This window comes from Apodemus sylvaticus, chromosome 8 (assembly GCF_947179515.1).
Source record: "Apodemus sylvaticus chromosome 8, mApoSyl1.1, whole genome shotgun sequence".
In the NCBI taxonomy this organism is placed as follows: Eukaryota; Metazoa; Chordata; class Mammalia; order Rodentia; family Muridae; genus Apodemus; species Apodemus sylvaticus.
Window position 1 is genome coordinate 84461685 of NC_067479.1, and position 19925 is coordinate 84481609.

The 19925-nt window shown below is 46.0% G+C and overlaps 1 protein-coding gene and 1 long non-coding RNA gene across 3 annotated transcripts in view; one reads left to right on the top strand and one right to left on the bottom strand.

Moving 5' to 3' along the window:
* Anxa7 (annexin A7) overlaps positions 1-18378 on the bottom strand; it is a 29124-nt gene extending 10746 nt beyond the window's left edge. Inside the window, exons 1-6 of the mRNA XM_052189822.1 lie at positions 18275-18378; positions 11698-11752; positions 9733-9937; positions 7973-8074; positions 6431-6495; positions 34-136 (exon numbers count right to left, since the gene is read on the bottom strand). Of these exons, the coding sequence (XP_052045782.1) occupies positions 34-136; positions 6431-6495; positions 7973-8074; positions 9733-9937; positions 11698-11751 (529 nt within the window). The 5' untranslated portion in view covers position 11752; positions 18275-18378. The remainder of the gene's footprint in view (positions 1-33; positions 137-6430; positions 6496-7972; positions 8075-9732; positions 9938-11697; positions 11753-18274) is intronic.
* On the top strand, positions 2633-4741 carry LOC127690484 (uncharacterized). 2 transcript variants are annotated; one of them, XR_007979152.1, is made up of 4 exons: positions 2633-3014; positions 3177-3424; positions 3917-3998; positions 4668-4741. It is a non-coding gene; the product is annotated as an uncharacterized LOC127690484 (long non-coding RNA). The 2 variants fall into 2 exon arrangements; XR_007979153.1 differs by lacking the exons at positions 3917-3998; positions 4668-4741 and adding an exon at positions 4539-4592.
* Positions 18379-19925: the final 1547 nt, after the last annotated feature.

Genomic DNA, 19925 nt, shown 5'->3' on the forward strand with positions numbered 1-19925 from the left:
TATCATTGTGAAAAGACAATCCATTTTCCTTACCAAACCCTTTCATTGCTTTGCGGAGGATTTCTGCATCTCTCATAGCATCAAAGTTGGAGGATGGGCGGATTGTTCCTTGGGTGCCCTGAGTCATCGCAGCAGGCTGATAACAAAAGGGGTAAAATTCAAGTAAGGACTTTGCTTGGACAATAAGACAACATGAAGACTTCATCCACTTATCATCTGTATGCAAGTGTTTTAGTGCAAGGATATGAGATGTATCACCAGGCCTCATCTTGAGCAGACAGATCCAGCTTCCTTCCAAATATACATGTCTCCTAATAACAGCCACATAGCAAACTTGCATGAGACATGAGTCAAACTCATGAGATTAAAGTTACAACACTCTTATGCCTTAGCTTACTTTTTGACAGAAAAGAGATAGACCCACAAACAACAAGGGATGATAGGATGGAGGGGAGGAAGGGGAAACTGCAGTTGGGATGTAATATTTGAGAGAAGAATAAAAAATAAAAAATTAAAGTAAGTAAAAGATAGAAGAGATGAGTGATAGCGTTTGATTTGAAGATAAGAAAATATAGCATTAATGATGTAGACGTGAGTGACCAAGTAAAGTTTCACACTAGCAGTGGACAATCTCTCTCCATTTTCCATGTGGGATCGTTTTATCTGTCAAGATATGAAGTAAACGTTTTGTATAATGGCAAGAAGAGCATAAGGTGGACATGAAGGGGCACAGTATGCCTCATATGCTATATTAAAATAAAAAAGGCTGGGGTGTAGCTTAGTGGTCGCACACTAGCATGTGTGAGGCCCAGGGTTCAATTCCCAGGCCTTAAAAAGGAGGGAGAAACAAATCAGAATCAATAGAGAATATTTTGCAAGCAGAAATCTACACGGCAATAAAAGTTCATTTTCATAGTAAAAAGCAATTTTACATAAGAATTATTAATGTGCTAAAAATTAGAGGGCAAAGGTATGCCAAGAGCCAAGGCATTTTCAGAGTTTGCAACATTACTGCGTAGAACCTTGCCAGGCACCATCCTGAACCAGCGATGGGATAAGTCAACAGTAAGTGCTTCCAGACACAACAGGCAAACTCATTTCTGTTGGACTCCCGCCAAAACAGCCTAACCTGAATTTAAACACGAGGAAAGATCAGACATACCCAAACCAAGAAATACTTGTAGTACTCTTCAAAATGCCCAGGTCATAAACAAAGACTGAGGACCTTTCAAAGAGGACTCAAGAGACAGGACAATAATTCAGTGTTCCCGCCTGGGTTTCATCTTAAGCCAGAAGGACTATTCTGGGACACTTAATAAAATTTGAGAAAGGTCTGTAGGTTAGGTAATAGTGCCACACTAATTTAACTTTCTGATTTTGATCATCACGTTGTGTTTTTGTTGGAAGATAACATTTGGAAAGTCTAGAAAGTCTGTGCAAGTATTACTGCAATTTTGTTTGTAGGTCTGACTTAAAAATTTAAAATACAGTGTTGTAAGTCAATGCATCTGTTTGCTCGTTTATGGTTCTAAGGATTAACCTAGGCCAGGCATCGCCACTGACTGTATCTCAGGAGCCAACTGCTCTCTTAAATGCACAAGCCCAGGCTTACAAGGGTGGGGTGAAGAGAACACTCGGAACATGGGTTTGTTCGCTTGTTTTTAGATGTAATATGTTTTATTTAACCTATAATCTCCAAATATTATTTAAACATGTAATCAATATAATTTCAAATTACAAACAGATTCCCTACCACTTAAGACATAGAGGCAGGAGGATCTCTGTGAGTTTAAGGCCAGTCTGACATTTATACTGAGTTCCAGGATAGCCAGTGCTACATAATGAGATACTGTCTCAAAAAACTAAAATTAAAATTTAAATTTTCTTAATTAAAAAAAAAAGACTGTAGAGATGGCTCAACAGACAGGAGAGCTTGTGGCGCTTACAGAGGAGCCAGGTATAGTTCCCAGCATACTCAGCCATCTGTAACTCCAGTTCCAGAGAAGCTGATATCCTCTTCTCACCTCTGCAGGCACTAAGCACGCACATGGTACCCACACACGTTTGCGGGCAAAACACTCACATACTAAATAGAGTAAATAAATATTTTTAAAAATCTTAAAAAATAGAAAACAAAAAACAAACCCCCCAAAAAACCAAAAACCCAACATTTCTCCCCATCAACACTTGTTAAGGGACAAAAAAGAAAAGAAAAGGGAACATGAACAGCTTAGTAGCTAGCAAGAGCAAAAAAACCTGACAGTGTTGGGAACTGAGTCCAGGCTCTGTGCAAGGAAGCACATTCCACTTAGGCAAGCCTTCCAGTCCAAGGAAATGTTTTTATCGTTAGCAAGTCCTCCCACTCATATATATTATTACCTTAATATTTTATTTTATTAAAAAGACTTAGCAGTTACTCCCCACTAATGTCTAAGCCAGAAAAGCAAACAGAGAAAAAATATTTCCACAGTGGTTTTAAGGGAAAATTAAGATTATTATATTTGTAATACAATACTGCAATATAAAAAGTTCCTTTCAACATATTATTTATATGTAAACCTCTACCAGGAACTAGGAGGAGGTCCCTGAGACTGGACAAGAGAAACTTTGAGGGTGAGGGGTGGAAAAGACAATGGAACAAAGTACACGGAACAGCGGGGGCACAGGAGACAGGCACAGGGCAGGGAGGTGGGCAGCAGGGGCACAGGAGACAGGCAGGGGGCAGGGAGGTGGGCAGCAGGGGCACAGGAGACAGGCAGGGGGAAGGGAGGTGGGCAGCAGGGGCACAGGAGACAGGCAGGGGGCAGGGAGGTGGGCAGCAGGGGCACAGGAGACAGGCACAGGGCAGGGAGGTGGGCATTGGGGCACAGAAGACAGGCACAGGGCAGGGAGGTGGGCAGTGGGGGCACAGGAGACAGGCAGGGGGCAGGGAGGTGGGCATTGGGGCACAGGAGACAGGCACAGGGCAGGGAGGTGGGCAGTGGGGGCACAGGAGACAGGCACAGGGCAGGGAGGTGGGCAGTGGGGGCACAGGAGACAGGCACGGGGCATGGAGGTGGGCATTGGGGCACAGGAGATAGGCACAGAGCAGGGAGGTGGGCATTGGGGCACAGGAGACAGGCACAGGGCAGGGAGGTGGGCAGCGAGGGCACAGGAGACAGGCACAGGGCAGGGAGGTGGGCAGCGGGGGGCACAGGAGACAGGCACAGGGCAGGGAGGTGGGCATTGGGGCACAGGAGACAGGCACAGGGCAGGGAGGTGGGCAGTGGGGGCACAGGAGACAGGCACAGGGCAGGGAGGTGGGCAGCGGGGGGCACAGGAGACAGGCACAGGGCTGGGAGGTGGGCAGCGGGGGGCACAGGAGACAGGCACAGGGCAGGGAGGTGGGCAGCGGGGACACAGGAGACAGGCACAGGGCAGGGAGGTGGGCAGCCGGGGCACAGGAGACAGGCACAGGGCAGGGAGGTGGGCAGCGGGGGCACAGGAGACAGACAGGGGGCAGGGAGGTGGGCATTGGGGCACAGGAGACTGGCACAGGGCAGGGAGGTGGGCATTGGGGCACAGGAGACAGGCACAGGGCACGGAGGTGGGCAGCAGGGGCACAGAAGACAGGCACAGGGCAGGGAGGTGGGCAGCAGGGGCACAGGAGACAGGCACGGGGCAGGGAGGTGGGCAGCAGGGGCACAGGAGACAGGCACGGGGCAGGGAGGTGGGCAGCGGGGACACAGGAGACAGGCACGGGGCAGGGAGGTGGGCAGCGGGGGCACAGGAGACAGGCACGGGGCAGGGAGGTGGGCAGCAGGGGCACAGGAGACAGGCACGGGGCAGGGAGGTGGGCAGCGGGGGCACAGGAGACAGGCAGGGGGCAGGGAGGTGGGCAGCGGGGGGGCACAGGAGACAGGCACGGGGCAGGGAGGTGGGCAGCGGGGGCACAGGAGACAGGCACAGGGCAGGGAGGTGGGCAGCGGGGGCACAGGAGACAGGCACAGGGCAGGGAGGTGGGCAGCGGGGGGGCACAGGAGACAGGCACGGGGCAGGGAGGTGGGCAGTGGGGGCAGAGGAGACAGGCACGGGGCAGGGAGGTGGGCAGCGGGGGCACAGGAGACAGGCACGGGGCAGGGAGGTGGGCAGCGGGGGCACAGGAGCCAGGCACGGGGCAGGGAGGTGGGCAGCGGGGTCACAGGAGACAGGCACGGGGCAGGGAGGTGGGCAGCGGGGTCACAGGAGACAGGCACGGGGCAGGGAGGTGGGCAGCGGGGGGCACAGGAGACAGGCACGGGGCAGGGAGGTGGGCAGCGGGGGGCACAGGAGACAGGCACAGGGCAGGGAGGTGGGCAGCGAGGGCACAGGAGACAGGCACAGGGCAGGGAGGTGGGCAGCGAGGGCACAGGAGACAGGCACAGGGCAGGGAGGTGGGCAGTGGGGGGGGCACAGGAGACAGGCACAGGGCAGGGAGGTGGGCAGCGGGGACACAGGAGACAGGCACGGGGCAGGGAGGTGGGCATTGGGGGCACAGGAGATAGGCACAGGGCAGGGAGGTGGGCAGTGGGGGCACAGGAGACAGGCACGGGGCAGGGAGGTGGGCAGCGGGGGGGGGGCACAGGAGACAGGCACAGGGCAGGGAGGTGGGCAGCGGGGGGCACAGGAGACAGGCACAGGGCAGGGAGGTGGGCAAAAATCAACCAAAAGAAGTGTGTGTGACAACTCCATCTGTTACTCTGTAAATGAACCTCAAAATCCCCTAATGTAGCCTGAGACTTGAATAAGGAGACCGTAAAGGAGGGCGCTGGGAGAGGCAGAAGATAACTGAATCTATAAGGCATGAATGAAAGCAGAAAAGAGGGCTAATGGGAGAAGGAAAGGGATCATCAAGAGGGGGACCAGGAGGAAGAGAACATGGAAGAAGTAAAACACACACACACACATACATAAACACACATGGGCATGAATGTATGTGCATATATTTTTATAAAGATTATAATAAAGCCCATTATTTGCATGCTAATATAGAAAATAATTATTAAGAGGCTAGCAAGCTAAATGGCTCACTGGGTAAAAGTGCTTACTGCTAAGACTGACAACCTGAGTTCATTCCTGGGGACTCACAATGTGGAAGGAGAGAACCAATTTCTGTAGGATCTCCTCTGACTGCCACATATACGATGGCAGCTGTGTTCACACATGTGCATGCACATATGAACACATACATGAACAAATACAGGAAGACACACCCATGCTTAAATTATAATCAATTCTCTTGCACAATAAGTAACTACAGATTTATAAAATGAGTAATTTAAAAAAAGGGTTAAAGGCAATTTACTATGGTTTTAGAGGACTCTATGGTTCTGCTAATCAGAAGAACTATGTGCAGTCTGAGCAAGTTTCTCAAACCTCTGTGCATCTCAAATTCCTTAAATGCCCAACCTGAACAAACAGGAGCATCGAGGAGTCCCTTTCCCAGAGCCACAGTCCTTCTCCTACCCTGCCTGAAGGCGAGCTGGAAAGTGTCAGACCTTCATTAGTTTATAAAAGTCAAGATAAAGGGAAGGATCCAAGATTAGCAATTGTGTTCCTGTAATTTGCACAGGACCTAGAAGAACAGAGCAATATATAAAACAGTATGGAGACCTATATAGAGAGAGGTGGGGAGAGGACTTCAAATATAAGAAACCTTAGAGGGCTACTGAGAAATTAGTTCAGCAGACTTAACTAGCTACCATGTTTAAAGTTCTGCCAAGCATTAAGGGGAAATAAAGATCCTAGTAAGATATAACACTAGAAATCAGAAACGAGGCCAGACGTGTGGTCCACACCTTTAATCCCAGTACCAGTACTCAAGAGATAGAGGCAGGGGATCAGTCTAAACTCAAGGCCAGCCTGGTCTACACAGTGAGTTCCAGGAACACATGCATGCATATATAGAGGAGCTAGGATCAGGATTAGTAAGCAGTCCTTACTCACATCACTGCTATAATCCAAAGAAACAGGGGAGAAAGCAGGATAGGAAGGAAAGGATTCTGTATTGATCTGAAAGAAGAGTGGAAAGTTATAAAGGGCAGAACAGAAAGCAATACTACTTCATAATCTGAGACATACTGACTGCCCACCACCCAAGGTCACAGCTGTAATCAATAAGGGCAGAGAAGCTACAACCAATGCAGCGGGCACACGTGCATGCCCTAGGATGGAGGGACAGCATTATCACCTGTGAGAAGGATGGAGGCTGCTCTTACCAAATGATTCAGACACTGCTAACACAGATGGGACAAAGACCACAGGGTCCATCAAGAGCAAAGTTTAGGCCTCCCGTTAGTGTGATCGCTTCACAAAAGAGTGGCGCTATCCCTTGGCACTGTGAGACCCGGGTACCCACACTAAAGTTAAAGGTAGAAGTAAGACATGCATAAGGAGGCAGAAGCAAAAGTACCTGGCTAGGGTAGGGAGCCTGTCCTCCAGGGTACTGAGACGGCATCTGTCCTCCAGGAAAGCCACCTGTATGTTGAAAGCAAACAGCAAACACAGGCCACAGCAAACCATTTATATTGAGCACAGAAGCGTAACAGCACCCACGCCATGCTGCTACTGGGATAAGCAGCATTTCAAGGCACAGAACAGTGGGTTTTGGAACATCTTTTCTGCACATACAGTCATTGTTCTTTGTTCACATCAGTGTCCCCACATTTTCCCTTGTGCCCCTCCAAACAGCCACGCTCTGTTTTAATGTCATATACACACGTCACACATCCCTCTCATTCTTCCACTGTGCCTCTAAACCTCTTCTTCAGGCTCCGAGGCTCCCACTGTTAATCCCAGACACTTCCTGGCTGCCTCAGGCTAACCCAAGGAACCTGCTAGATTTTATGACTTCACTGTGGTTTTTCTCTCATGAAGAATAGGGATGACAATGATAGCTCATATGGTTTCTTAAAAATAATTATCCTGGGTGGGTGTGGCAGTGCATGCCTTTAATTCCAGCACTCTGGAGGTAGAGGCAGGTGGATCTCTATGAGGTCGATAAGAGACTATTCTACAAAAACCGTTCCAGGACAGCATGGCTTGCAGAGTGAGACCCAGCCTCAAAACAAGCAAAGAAATAAACCTCTTCTCAATCCCATAATCTTCATAGGATGATCTTTTGTTTTATATTTAATTTTTTTTAAAAATGTAACTTAATTTCACGTTTTGTATATGAGTGTTTGGATTACACGTATATCTTTTGTGGAACACATGGCTGCCTTCTACCAGCAGAGACCAGAATAGTATCAGATCCCCTGAAACTGAGCCACTGTGTGAGTGCTGGGAAGTGAACTTTGGTATGCTTTAAGAGCAGTCAGTGTTCTTAGCCCACTAAGCTGTCTCTCCAGCCCCAATTTTTCCAATATTGATTTATTAAATGAAAAATCAAATTGGGCCTCACACATTTTTTAATAAGATCATAACAAACTTTATACATCTTTTACAGACTTTTTTTATTTTTCACTATGTGTGTGAGTATGTAGGTGCCTGCAGAGGCCAGATGTGTAGGACCCCCTGGAAGTGGGTTAGAGGTTGCTGTAAGCTGCCGACGTTGGTGTTGAGCAAACTCAGGTCTTCCCCGAGAACAGTACATGCTTTCAACTGCAGAGCCATCTGTTTATTTAGCTCCTCCCCATCTTAAAACAAAATAACAGCTTGAACTAAATTCAATTCTGATTTCATCTGGAATTTGTCAGAATAGAATCCTGGGGGTGGTTCCTTCAAAAATTTGTTTTCAGCTTTAGGACAGACTAGTTAATGGAAAATAAAAGATTTGTCATCTCCATTTTACTGATTATGATCTCATATCAAATTGAGACTTTATACTTAATATTATTTACAGAATTATATAAACATTCCCAGAAGACTATCTCAAATATTATCTAAGTTTGCTTGACAATTAATAAGCTCACAGAATCGTAACACGGTTTCTCCCTAGACAGCTGGGACGTACCTGGTACTGGAACCTGGGCTGGTCCACCGCCATAAGACTGTGCAGGTGGCTGTGGATAGCCAGAAAAGCCGGCTCCACTGGGTGGAGCCCCAAAGCCTTGGCCTGGAGAGATTTAGAAAAACAACATTTTAATAAGCTATACTGAAGAACCACAAGTGGTAATCTCTGCACTCAGGACTGCCGTGAGCTGATGGCCAGCCTGATCTACCAAGTGAGCCGCAAGCCACTCTGGGATGCGGACTGAGAACTTGTCTCAAAAAAATACAAGTCTTTTTAATACATAGAAAATTTAAGAAAACTGTCGACTGTTATCAGTAGAAAATACATGTGAGTAATGCTGTAACTGTCATCCCATGTGTGTATCCAATGTGTCATCAACTCACAGCATACTGGGAATTACGTTCAAGGGTCAGTGAGATGCTCGGCAGGGAAAAGCACTTGCTTCCAAGCCTCACCACCTAAATTGATCCCCAGAACCCAAATGGTGGAAGAACAGAACTGATTCTGACCTATACAAACGTACCATGATGCTCATGGACACACACACGTACACATATGTACATATACAAACATAAAAAAAATTTAAACTGAGTTTTTAAAAGTTCTAGTATAAACTGGGCCTCATGACCCCAGTACTTGGGAGGCAGAGGCAGGCAGACTTCTGAGTTCTAGACTAGGCTGGTCTACAGAGTGAGTTCCAGAACTGCCAGGATACACAGAGAAATCCTGTCTTTAAAAAAAAAAAGTTTTAGTATATTTAACTTCTTTAGTAACAATATAAATCACTATGCTGAGTTAATTAAAAAAAAAAAAAGACCTTTTGAAAATTAGATTTGTTCCTTTTGTTTTGTGGGTGGGTGTTTTGCCTGCATGTGTGGATGTGCACCACAGGCATGCTTGGTGCCCTCAGAGTCAGAAGAAAGCAGTACTCCCTGGAAATGGAGTTATGGATGCCTGGTAAACCACCACGTGAGTGCTGGGAATGGACCCCAGGCCCTCTGCAAGAGCAGCAAGTGCTCTTAACTGTTCAACCATCTTTCCAGTCCCTGTAGTGTTTTCCTTAAATCTTTGGATTAAGTGGTCCTGAGACCTAAAGGTAGTGCGTCATGCTATTTAAAGTTTCTGCTTGTCTATTTTTTTTTAAATTTAGCTACTTTATGTATACATGTGTTTTGTGGACATGTCACTATATTCATGCAATGCTCTAGGAGGCTGAAGGAGGCTGGCGAGCCTCTGCAAACAGCGGTGCGGACAGCTGGAAGCAAGCCAGATCCTCTGGAATCGTAGTAATGGCTTTTACCCACCAAGGCGCTCTCTCCACCCCAGGCATTCTCAATCTGTGGATTGTGAACCCTTTGGCCAACCTCTATCGCCAAAAATATTTACATTATGATTCCTAACAGTAGCACAATTATAGTTATGAAGTAGCAACAAAAATAATTTTATGGTTGGGGCGGTGCCACCACAACAGAGGAACTGTATTAGAGACAGCAGCATGAGGAAGGCTGAGAACCACGGCTCCAACCCTTCTCAATCAGATAAGGTCAATAATATTCAAGTAGGGTATTTTACACAGGCCTTTCATTGTGTCTCCCAGGTCTCCTAACCTCTAAGAATCTCAATCACCCTAACTTACTACCTAAGTTTTAGCTCTCCATGGCTAACTTAGAGTAACTCTGAACTCAGAGTACAGAAAATAATGAAGAAGGTAAGGGAGGGATAAAACAGAACACTTCAATAAATCTCAAGCCAAAACTTACCTCCAGGATAGGCTGGAGCACCCCCTGGATTTAGGGGTCCAGGATAGCCCCCAGGGGATGGATAACCTCCAGGTGTGGGGTAGCCCCCAGCTCCCGAGTAGCCACCACTTGGTACTGGTGGGTAAGCACCTCCTCCCATTGGTGGAAAGCCACTAGGGTACGGATACTGACCCGCAGGGGGAAAAGATGACTCCTGACCTGCAGGCTGGAAAAATTAGAAACGTACAAATGGACGGAACTGTAGAAATATAGGACCCATTTAAAAAGAACAAAGAGTACTATTTAGGTATCTCCCCCCACACACATCTTAAAAAAAAAACAACCCACAACTTATCATTTCTGCTATTTTATTATTAACTTTATCCGTTCTATTCTATTTCGTCAGGATTTTTATCAGAACTCAGGTAAAATCAATTCTAAACGAGGTGGACAAGAGCAGTCCATTTCTCTACAGGAACCAGCGCCAGCCAGTGAGTTGTCTCTCTCCTCTCCCAGCTTCTCTCTCTCTGGTCTTACTATGCATGGCCAGGTTCCCTCTAACGTCTGCTCCCCTTGCCTCCAGCTCTGAGCGCTGTTATCATAGGTGTGTGCTGTCACACCTGTTCTCATCAAATCTCCAATTCTCAGAACCACCAACCAAGCTGACAAATTCCTTCCTATCGTGGCACATGGAAACATGATGAAGACCCTCTCCTCCTTCCTAGGGAGGAATCAGCAGTGAACAGAGTCGGGGAGCCCAGAAGGCCACGCTCAAGACTCCCACTCCACACTGCTCAGTACTCCGCAGCTGACCTCCTGGAGACTTGAAGCAGGTCGAAATAAAATTTTACTTGTTCTATTACATCTCAGACATGTTAGGGTTGTCTACTTCTGCAAAGACTAAAATGATTGCCACACTCTAGCTTCATATCCAGGGATGTGAGAACATATTCCTAATTCTCCTTTAAAACTATGTATTTAGCTTACGTGAGGATATCCAGTCTTATTCACCTGTGGAGGCCCTTCCTTTATTCTCCCCAGGACAGAATAATAGAGAAACATACTTTTTAGTAGTCTCAGTTATGAACTTAACCCCCAGGGTAGTACAACTGTCACCAGGTCCAGGTGCTCTGATCTGTAATCTAGCCAAGCTGCCTTTCTTTAGTTTTGGTTTGTGTGTTTGTTTCCACAGCCTGACACATGCTAGGCAAGCATTCCACGTGGAATAGCAAACCCAGCCCACACCACTTGGTGATTTTGGTCCTCCCAACACAAAAGTTAACCAGTGATTCCCAGGATGGATTTTGCATGCACACATGTGCATGTGTGTATGTATTATTTTCTAAGCCAATACAACATATGTGTGTGTGTGTATACACATATGTTGTATTGGCTTAGAAAATAATTAACATTCTTTTTTTTTTTTTTTGGTTTTTTTCGAGGCAGGGTTTCTCTGTATAGCTCTGGCTGTCCTGGAACTCACTCTGTAGACCAGGCTGGCCTTAAACTTAGAAATCCACCTGCCTCTGCCTCCCAGAGTGCACACGTCACCACCGCCCGGCTCTAACTTTCAAGTTTTAAAAACAGACCTTGAGCCAGGTATGGTAGTAGTGCATACTTTTAATCCCAGCACTCCAGAGAAGAGAGGCACAAGGTTCTCTCTGAGTTTAGGGTCAACTCAGCCTACATATAAATCCTAGGCCAGATGGAACTACAGTGAGACCTTTTCCCAGAAAACAAACAATAAAACCATGAGCCAGCTCACATAAAATGCAGGTTTCTGCCTTTAGTTAACATAACTGGGCTAGCCCTCAGCTGTCCATATATGACACATCCCAGTATTTCCAGACAACGCTTGCCTTTTCTCACTGATTTATGGCCCTGGACACTTGAATTCATGACTCCTGCTCCAGATCACAGGCTACTTCTATATAACAACTGCATGGAAGATATAAGTGACTTTCGCATTCTGAGAGCGATACTTACAGGGTATCCAGGGAAAGGTGGGTAGCCTGTAGGGGGGTAGCCTGGGTATGACATTCTGTAACAACAATAACAACAAAAAGTCCTTTATAGCTTTTCGTATATCTTAAGGCCTTTGAAGACCTATATACTCACACACACAGTGTAATGGTGGGCATCAAATCTGGATAAGGAGGCCAAAGGTTCAAGTGGATTAAGACTACTAGCATTGAAATCTGATAACCCAAGTTCAATGTTCAATACCTAAGTTATAGATGGTAGGCAGAAAGAACAACTCCTACATGTTGTCTTCTGACCTTTGCACACTTGGTTGAAGCATGCACATATCCTGTGTCACACACACACACACACACATGCACGCACAATGTTAATAGTATTTAGGGTATAAGCAAAAATTATGAAATGTTTCCTTTTATCCTCTGTACCATACAGTCTGTACAGTCCCCAACTTCAGCCGGGTGAAGAGCTTACTGTGGAATCTGAGTACCTGAGTTCAATCCCCAGTATCATGTAAAAAGCCAGATGTGCTGGTACACCCTTGTAATCCTGTAACTGGGGAGATGGAGGTATGCAAAGCCTCAGGCTCAGTGGCTGGCTGCCTGGCTGGCCCGCCTGGACTGATCATCAAGTGGCAGATCTCTGCGAGAAGCCCTAACGAGCAAGTTGACCTAAAGCGCTAGTATAAATGGAGAGTAAATGAGTGGCCGAGGGTGGACGCAATGTCCTAAGACGTGCCAGACACAGACTATCGTGAAAGCAGACCAACAACAAATACAATGGACAGGGTGGGATGTAACCATGACAGGTAGAAGGCCAGAGGCTACGGAGGCAGTAGGGCACAGTAAGTCACACATATGGTCCCTGGACACGAAGTCCTGAGATTTATGCCCTGCAACCCGAGGAAAAAACAAAAGGCAGTTAGGAGGCTGTCAAGCCTGGTGTGGAATTACATACTGGTGCTGCTAGACCACATCCTTAGCTGTCAACAGTCACTACTTAAATGAACCAATATTCTATTGTAGGATGTAACCTGGTAGTTGTATCCATCTGCAGGAATGACTCTCCTAGTCTTCCTTCAGTTCTATTTCCATTGCATGTCCTTGCAGCAGGTCTCACAATAACACAATGGCTACCTAGCTAAGATTACCTTCCATGTATACTCTAGCTTATACTATCTCAGCTTTCCAGTTTCCCTTGACATCATCATTAGCTGCCCTTTCCATGAACTTCTCTTAAGACCCCAAAGTTCACAATGATTTACTGCTGAAGTATCAAGTTAAAAACTCACTGGCATGGGGCTGGAGAGATGGCTCAGTGGTTAAGAGCACTGACTACTCTTCCAAAGGTCCTGAGTTCAAATCCCAGCAACCACATGGTGGCTCACAACCATCTGTAGTGAGATCTGATGCCCTCTTCTGGTGTGTCTGAAGATAGCCACAGTGTAATTATGTATAACAATAAAATAAAATAAAACAACAACAACAACAACAAAAACTCACTGGCAGTGTTGCAGAGGTATGATTCAAGAGTGTGTGCTTAACTTGCATGGTCCTAGATTCAGACCCCATTACAATCAGGGGGAAAAAAATTACTGGTCAAACATTCCATTCTCCTTGGCACTGGCTCCAATTTACAGTCAACAATTTTTTTCCTCTAATTTAAAAGATTGGTTTCTATGTGTACCTGTGTATACCACATACTTGCCTGGGCCTAGGGAGCAAAAGAGAATGCCAGATCCTCTAGAACTAGAGGTAATCAAGGACCGCTGTAAGCTGCCATGTGAGCGCTGGGAACTGATCCCAGGTCTTCAGGAAGAACAGTAAGGCTCTTCACAACTGAGCCTTGCCCCAGCCCCATTACCAGGCATCATTCCTTCAGTTAATCTACTCTTACTGACTTGGCTCTCAAGTCTGTGCCCATAGCATCATTTCCTCCTTGAGTTTAAACCTTCCCTCTCCTTTCTTTACATAAGAACAGGAATGAAAAGTGGGATTCTCATTATTTTATACATGTAAATCTCCTGAAAACTCAGCGAGGAGCACACTGATCCAAGGGTTCTGGGTTGGGAACTAAGGTCTGCCCCAGTCCTCCACCCCCCTTTCTAGACAGGGACTCACCCCATAGCCCAGGGAAGCTGGAACTCACTATATAGATGAGGCTGGCCTTGATTTTGCAATTGCTGCCTCAGCCTGCTGAGATCAGAGGTGGTGCTACCATTCCTACACCACTTTGTGAAGACCAGAGAGCAACTTGAGGGATTAGGTTTTCTCCTTGCATTGTGTGGGTTCTGGGGATCAAATTCATAATGTCAGGCTTGGAAGCACACACAGTATTGGTTGGTTGTTTACCTATTTGACACAAGCAAGAGTTATCTGAGGGAACCTCAGCTGAGAAAATGCCCCCATCAGACTGGTCTCTAGCAAACCTATAGGGCATTTCCTTGATTGACGATGAGGCGGAAGGGCCGCTTTGGGCAGTGCCATCCGAAGGCAACTGGTACTGGGTTGTGGGAAAAGCAAAGTGAGCAAGCCAGGAGGAACAAGACACAAAGCAGTGCTCCTCCGTGGTCTCTACTTTTTTTTTTTAATTAATTTATTTATTATATGTAAGTGCAGCCAGGCAGTGGTGGTGCATGCCTTTAATCTCAGCACTTGGGAGGCAGAGGCAGGCGGATTTCTGAGTTCGAGGCCAGCCTGGTCTACAGAGTGAGTTCCAGGACAGCCAGGGCTACAGAGAGAAATCCTGTCTCAAAAAATAAAATAAAATAATAATAATTATATATATGTAAGTACACTGCAGCTGTCTTCAGACACACCAGAAGAGGGCATCAGATCTCATTATGGATGGCTGTGAGCCACCATGTGGTTGCTGGGATTTGAATTCAGGACCTTCAGAAGAGCAGTCAGTGCTCTTAAACGCTGACCCATCATCTCTCCAGGCCCCCCATACTCCTGGTCTCTATTTTAGTTCCTTTCAGGTCCCTTTGTTGAGTTCCTGCCCTGAATTCCTTCATAATGGACTGTTACCTGGAAGTACAAGATAAAATAAACCCATCCCCCTCCAAATTATTTTTGTTCATGATCTTTATCACAGTAGTAGAACACAAACTAGGCCATGCCTTGAGTCCCCTAGCGCTCTCACCAGCCCAAGACTCTGTATTTCTAACAAAACTTCCAAGTTAATGTTGATTATACTTTGGTACCAGGGCATTATGACATTTCTGGGAATAATTTCTAATTTGATTAATTTAAAATGGTGTGTTTCTCCTCAATGTAGACATAAATGATTTCTATTTCTTTTACCTCAAAATAGCACACAAATAGAGGTGGAGGTCAGTGGTATAATATACCGGTGAATAGGGCCTGCTTCAGATTCCCCAACAGCAAAAGACAATAAGTCTGATTTAAATTCAATTCTTATGAAATGTCACTCACCATAATAAGCAGTATCCTGGGTGCTGATACACTATTCAGGAAAAGGAATGCAGCCTTTTGTGTATCCAATATAAGAGGATATGATAATAAGTGTGTTATTATAATGCCCCTGGACATAACCATAAGCAAGATGCTACTATTGAGAATATGTAATATCAAAGTTTATAAGTCATTAAGGTAACCTGAGGCTGGGGAAATGGCTCCATCTGTAGACTGTTTGCCATATACAAGAATCTGAGTTGTAAAAAGCCAGGTGTGACAGCACAATACAAGATGGAATCCCACAAGCTCCATGGCCAGTCTAAGCAATCAGTGATAGCGCTAGCTTCCATGAGAGGCACCGACTCCAAAAATAAGGTGGAGAGCAACAGAGAAGGTCATTTGATGTCAGCCTCTGGCTTCTACATGTACACACCAGTACACACATGTATGCAGAAACATGAACACACACACAAAGACAGTAAGAGGATAATAAAATCGACTCGGTCTGGTCTCAATTACTAGAAAGCTAAAGACCTGTGCATAAAAAGAAAAAGAGGCTAAAGTCTTTCCCCTTTTTCATCTTCTCTGTTCTTGATTACCATCAGGCTAAGGGCACGCTGGCAGCTTCTAAAGGACTGACAGAGGACCGGACGAAAGAGATCAGGATCAAAAAGGGGAAATCTGAAAATAATTTGTGAAATAATGCTTAGGGTCACAAAAAGGCTGACACTGCAGCTCAGAGGTCAGTGAGAGGGAGAGAGAAGAGGGGAGGAGGAAGAGGAATCAGGGAGACAAAGAAAGAGGGAGAAAGGGAGTGAGGGGGAGAAAAGGAGGGAAAGAGGGTGAGAGAGAACACATGGACACCTCTGGAGAGGGAGAACTGGCTGGTGAGATGACTCACTGTGTAAAGTGCTTCTGAAGATCTGAATTCAGATCCCCAGAAGCTGGGCAAGGTAGCTCAAATATTTAATTCCAGCACCCCTATGGTGAGATGGGAGGTAGAGACCAAGAAATCCCCTTAGTTTCCAGGCTAGCTAGCCGGGTATATGAGACAGGTAGCAATCAACCCACACCCAAGACTTTCCTCTGACCTCCATATGCACATTGTTGCATGTGCACCCAGCCCACAGACTTGCACACATATGCATGTACACACACAGATAAAAGAATGAATCACTCCAATGACAAAGTTCTATTTCCATATTTTAACTACTATATTAAATCTTACCTTTAAGGTACTAGTGGACTTATACTAAGATTTTTAAAACAAATTATTTTTTTATTTTTTATTATTTATTTTTAAAACAAAAATAAATAAAGCAAAGACTATCTAGGTATTAGTAAATGAAAAATGGAAACAATTTCAGTGCGCCTCAAGGATTATTACTTATGCCATTTCCATATAGGTCACAGAAATACCTTCACAAATGCACATTTATACAGGTACTAGGCTATTCATCATAGCATCATCTCTAATATGAAAAGTTGTTCAAGACAATGTAAACATCACTCAGAGACAAGTAAAACACATGGATATCCATAAAGAGAAGCTATAAACTATACACCTTCTAAAAATACTTTTAAAAATCCATATGTAAAACCATGTACTATGCATGCTAAGTGAAACAAAGCTAGGTGGAAAACTAGATAGTTTGTAAGCATTCTGGTAAAGAAATACACCTGTTTTCTTCTCTCTTTAGACAAGCTCACAGGAAGGAGACAGGGAAGCAGTCAAGGGTGGTAGCCTCCTGGGAGAGTGCATGCAGGTGTAGGTAGGTGTGTGTGTGTGTGTGTGTGTGTAACTACAAAGCAGCTCATTTTTCAGTGGACTTTTAGCCCCTTTAAACATTGCTCATGTAATCACTTCGAAAAGTAGACTCTTACGGTTTTTTTTTTTTTTTTTTTTTTTTTTTTTTTTTTTGTAAAACGCTAACAAACGCTAGGGTGACTCAACAAATTATTCAGCTCTGCTCAAATTAACAGGATTCTGCTGAGTGAGCCAGAGCTCATGTTTTCCCTTTAACACTGTGTGTTACAAGCAGCCTTTAGAAAAACTTGGAAAATCCATTCTTAGTTCTCCAAACCATCTCCACCCAGTGAGTCAGCTAGTAAAAGGGTGTGGGTCTGTGTCAGTCTTTCTACAGGCAAGAGGCCAAGGAAGTTAAGGGTGGGGCTGGGGGTGGGGAACCGAACCTTCGACAAACAAGGAGGAGAGGAAACAGGAAGTGTGACTTAAGTGAGGCAAGAACAGAAACAGTTTTCCAAAAGCCGCCTCTAGGAAAGGCCATTTAAAGCAATAACCGGGAATAACAGGGAAACACCACTTAGTCCTCTGCATGGGAAGGTAGCCCTCTACTTAAGCAGGAAGACTAAGTTGGTTTAAGTTTGCAGGGGCAACATTATTTACTCTACTTGCTTCTAATGTTTTCCTTGCCTAAACGGTAGTCCACTATACTTGGTACTGTAATTGGGACAGATTACCTTATCAGAATGGCTCGCTATCACCTGGCAACAATTAAGAATGTAATGGACAATAGTAAGATAACTTGCGGTGTCTTTTCCCTTGTCCCAGGGCTTAGCCATTCCCCTGTGCATTTTGGTTACCTAGATGTCTGATATGGGTCAAGGACTAGGAAAAAAAAATCTAGATCGTTACTTCCTAGGGTAGTTTCCAAGAATTTTAAGCCGGAGCTTACTTATCAGGCTTGTGAATTCTGTCCTAGGTGTCATTAAGCACAGCACAAATTCCTCAAGTTCCCCTAAATTTGCTCTGTCACCAAAAAGTCTAGTCACTAGCCAAACCCAGTTTTCGGAGCTGTTAGTCGGCCTTCTGGCAAAGGGGTTTCACCAGGGCCACCCACTGGCCTCAAGCCCTCCACCTGCGGCCCACCTGACCGAAAGCGGGGTACCACTGCTCCCTGGCATCCTACTCTAAGCCTACCAGTGATTTACCAACAGGCCTTCCCAGCCCTCCCGCACGCGGGGAAAGCATGCCCAACCCACCCCAGCACCCGAAACGCGTCCAAGTCTCCGCCACCCGGAAGCCCACCCCGTTAGGACACGCGCGGGGCTCCACGACTACGGCTGGAAGGCCAGACTAGAGACCTGGAACAAGCTGACAGGCCGGCTGAAGAACAGCAAGGGGAGGGGGTGCGAGTCCTCACCTGAACAAGAAAGCAGCGTCACACCCAAGCCCGCTTCCCAGCAATATGGAGCTAGGGAGGGCCGGAGGGCGTGGCGCATGGGCGGTGCGAGGGTGCAGGCTGCCTGGACCGCCCCCAAGCTCGGGCGGGACCCTGCGCCCCTCATGTGGCTCAGCTGGTTTTAATATAGTCTCAGTCTCTCTCTCTCTCTCTCTCTCTCTCTCTCTCTCTCTCTCTCTCTCTCTCTCTCTCTCTCTCTCTCTCTCTCTCTCTCTCTCTCTCTCTCTCATCTCTCTCTCTCTCTCTCTCTCTCTCTCTCTCTCTCTCCCCCCTCCCTCCCTCCCTCTCTCCCTCCCCTTCCCCCCCCCCCCTCTCTGCGAGTAGGTTCTATTCTAGGTGCTGCTAAGGTGAGGAAGCTGCAGCTTTGCGTCGGGCCTCGCGAGTGGGCAGAGCAGAGGAACTCGGTGATAGTGAGAGCCAGGCCTCAGGGCATCCCGAGAACCTAGCGCGAGTTTGTCTCTTGTGACTATAGGGAATTGTGGGTGGACGGAACTGGAGTTGAATTAAGCAAAACTAAGCACCTTTGAGTTGGTTCGAAGTTCTACTGGTCCATTAATGTTAAACTCACTATATATAGAACTAGTATTTGGGGCACTTACATGGAATGAAAAAGACACACACACACATACACACACCCTAGTGATGTGGTGAATGGAGGTTACAGGTCAACCAAAAGTTCGTATGTTTTTCTTTAAAGGTTGGTCTCACTGGGACTGATGGACAGTAAGTCAAGATTGGCTGGCCTGTGAGCTCCTGGGATTCATATATGCATTTTTTTAGTGCTAGAATTACAGGCTTCCACTCAGGCCCGTGACTGAGCCAGCTCTCCATCATGGCTTTCATTTTTACAACAAAAATGTATTTGGGTATGTAAGCTTAAGCATGACTTGTAGGAATTTTTTCTCTTCCTCTACCACGTGATTTCCAGGGATGGAATTCTGGTCATAAGGCTTCATGGGAAACCCTTGGGTCAGGCATGGAGACAAGTGCCTTCACACCTCAGCACATGCCAATTCCACTATACTACACTTTTTTTTAAAAGTCTATGTGTATAAGATGTATTTATGCGTGTGGGTGCCTCTCCCTTTCCTCCATGTAGGCTCTGAGAATGCAACTGTATTTTCTAGGCTTGGCTGCAAGGCCCATTTACCACTGGGCCATCTCACTGGGCCATCTCACTGGCCCGAGGCACATTCACTTACTTGATATTTGAAACATAAAATTTAAAATAAAGTAATTTTTTTATTTTTATTTGTTGTTATATCCCTAAAATGAAAGGTATCCTGGAGTTAGGAGCCAAGGAATACCGAGTCACACCACATGACAAATCTTACAGAAGAGATTTAATGGGAAAGATACACTAGAGAAAGGGGCTGCCTCTGCTTGGTGAAGAAGCAGTGAAGAACTGAGCAGAAGGCAGGCTTTATATAGGGTTTCTTGGTGGGGAGGCACAGACCTTTCCAGGGTGACCTGATTATGAGCTTCTTTTTCTGCAGGGCAGGGCCTGGCCTTTCTTCTGTTAGAGTAGTGTGTGGGGTGGAGCCTGGCAGCTGGGGGTCTGTAGGTGCTTCACACACAAGTCTCTACACATGGCAGAAAAAGCTGCCTAAGT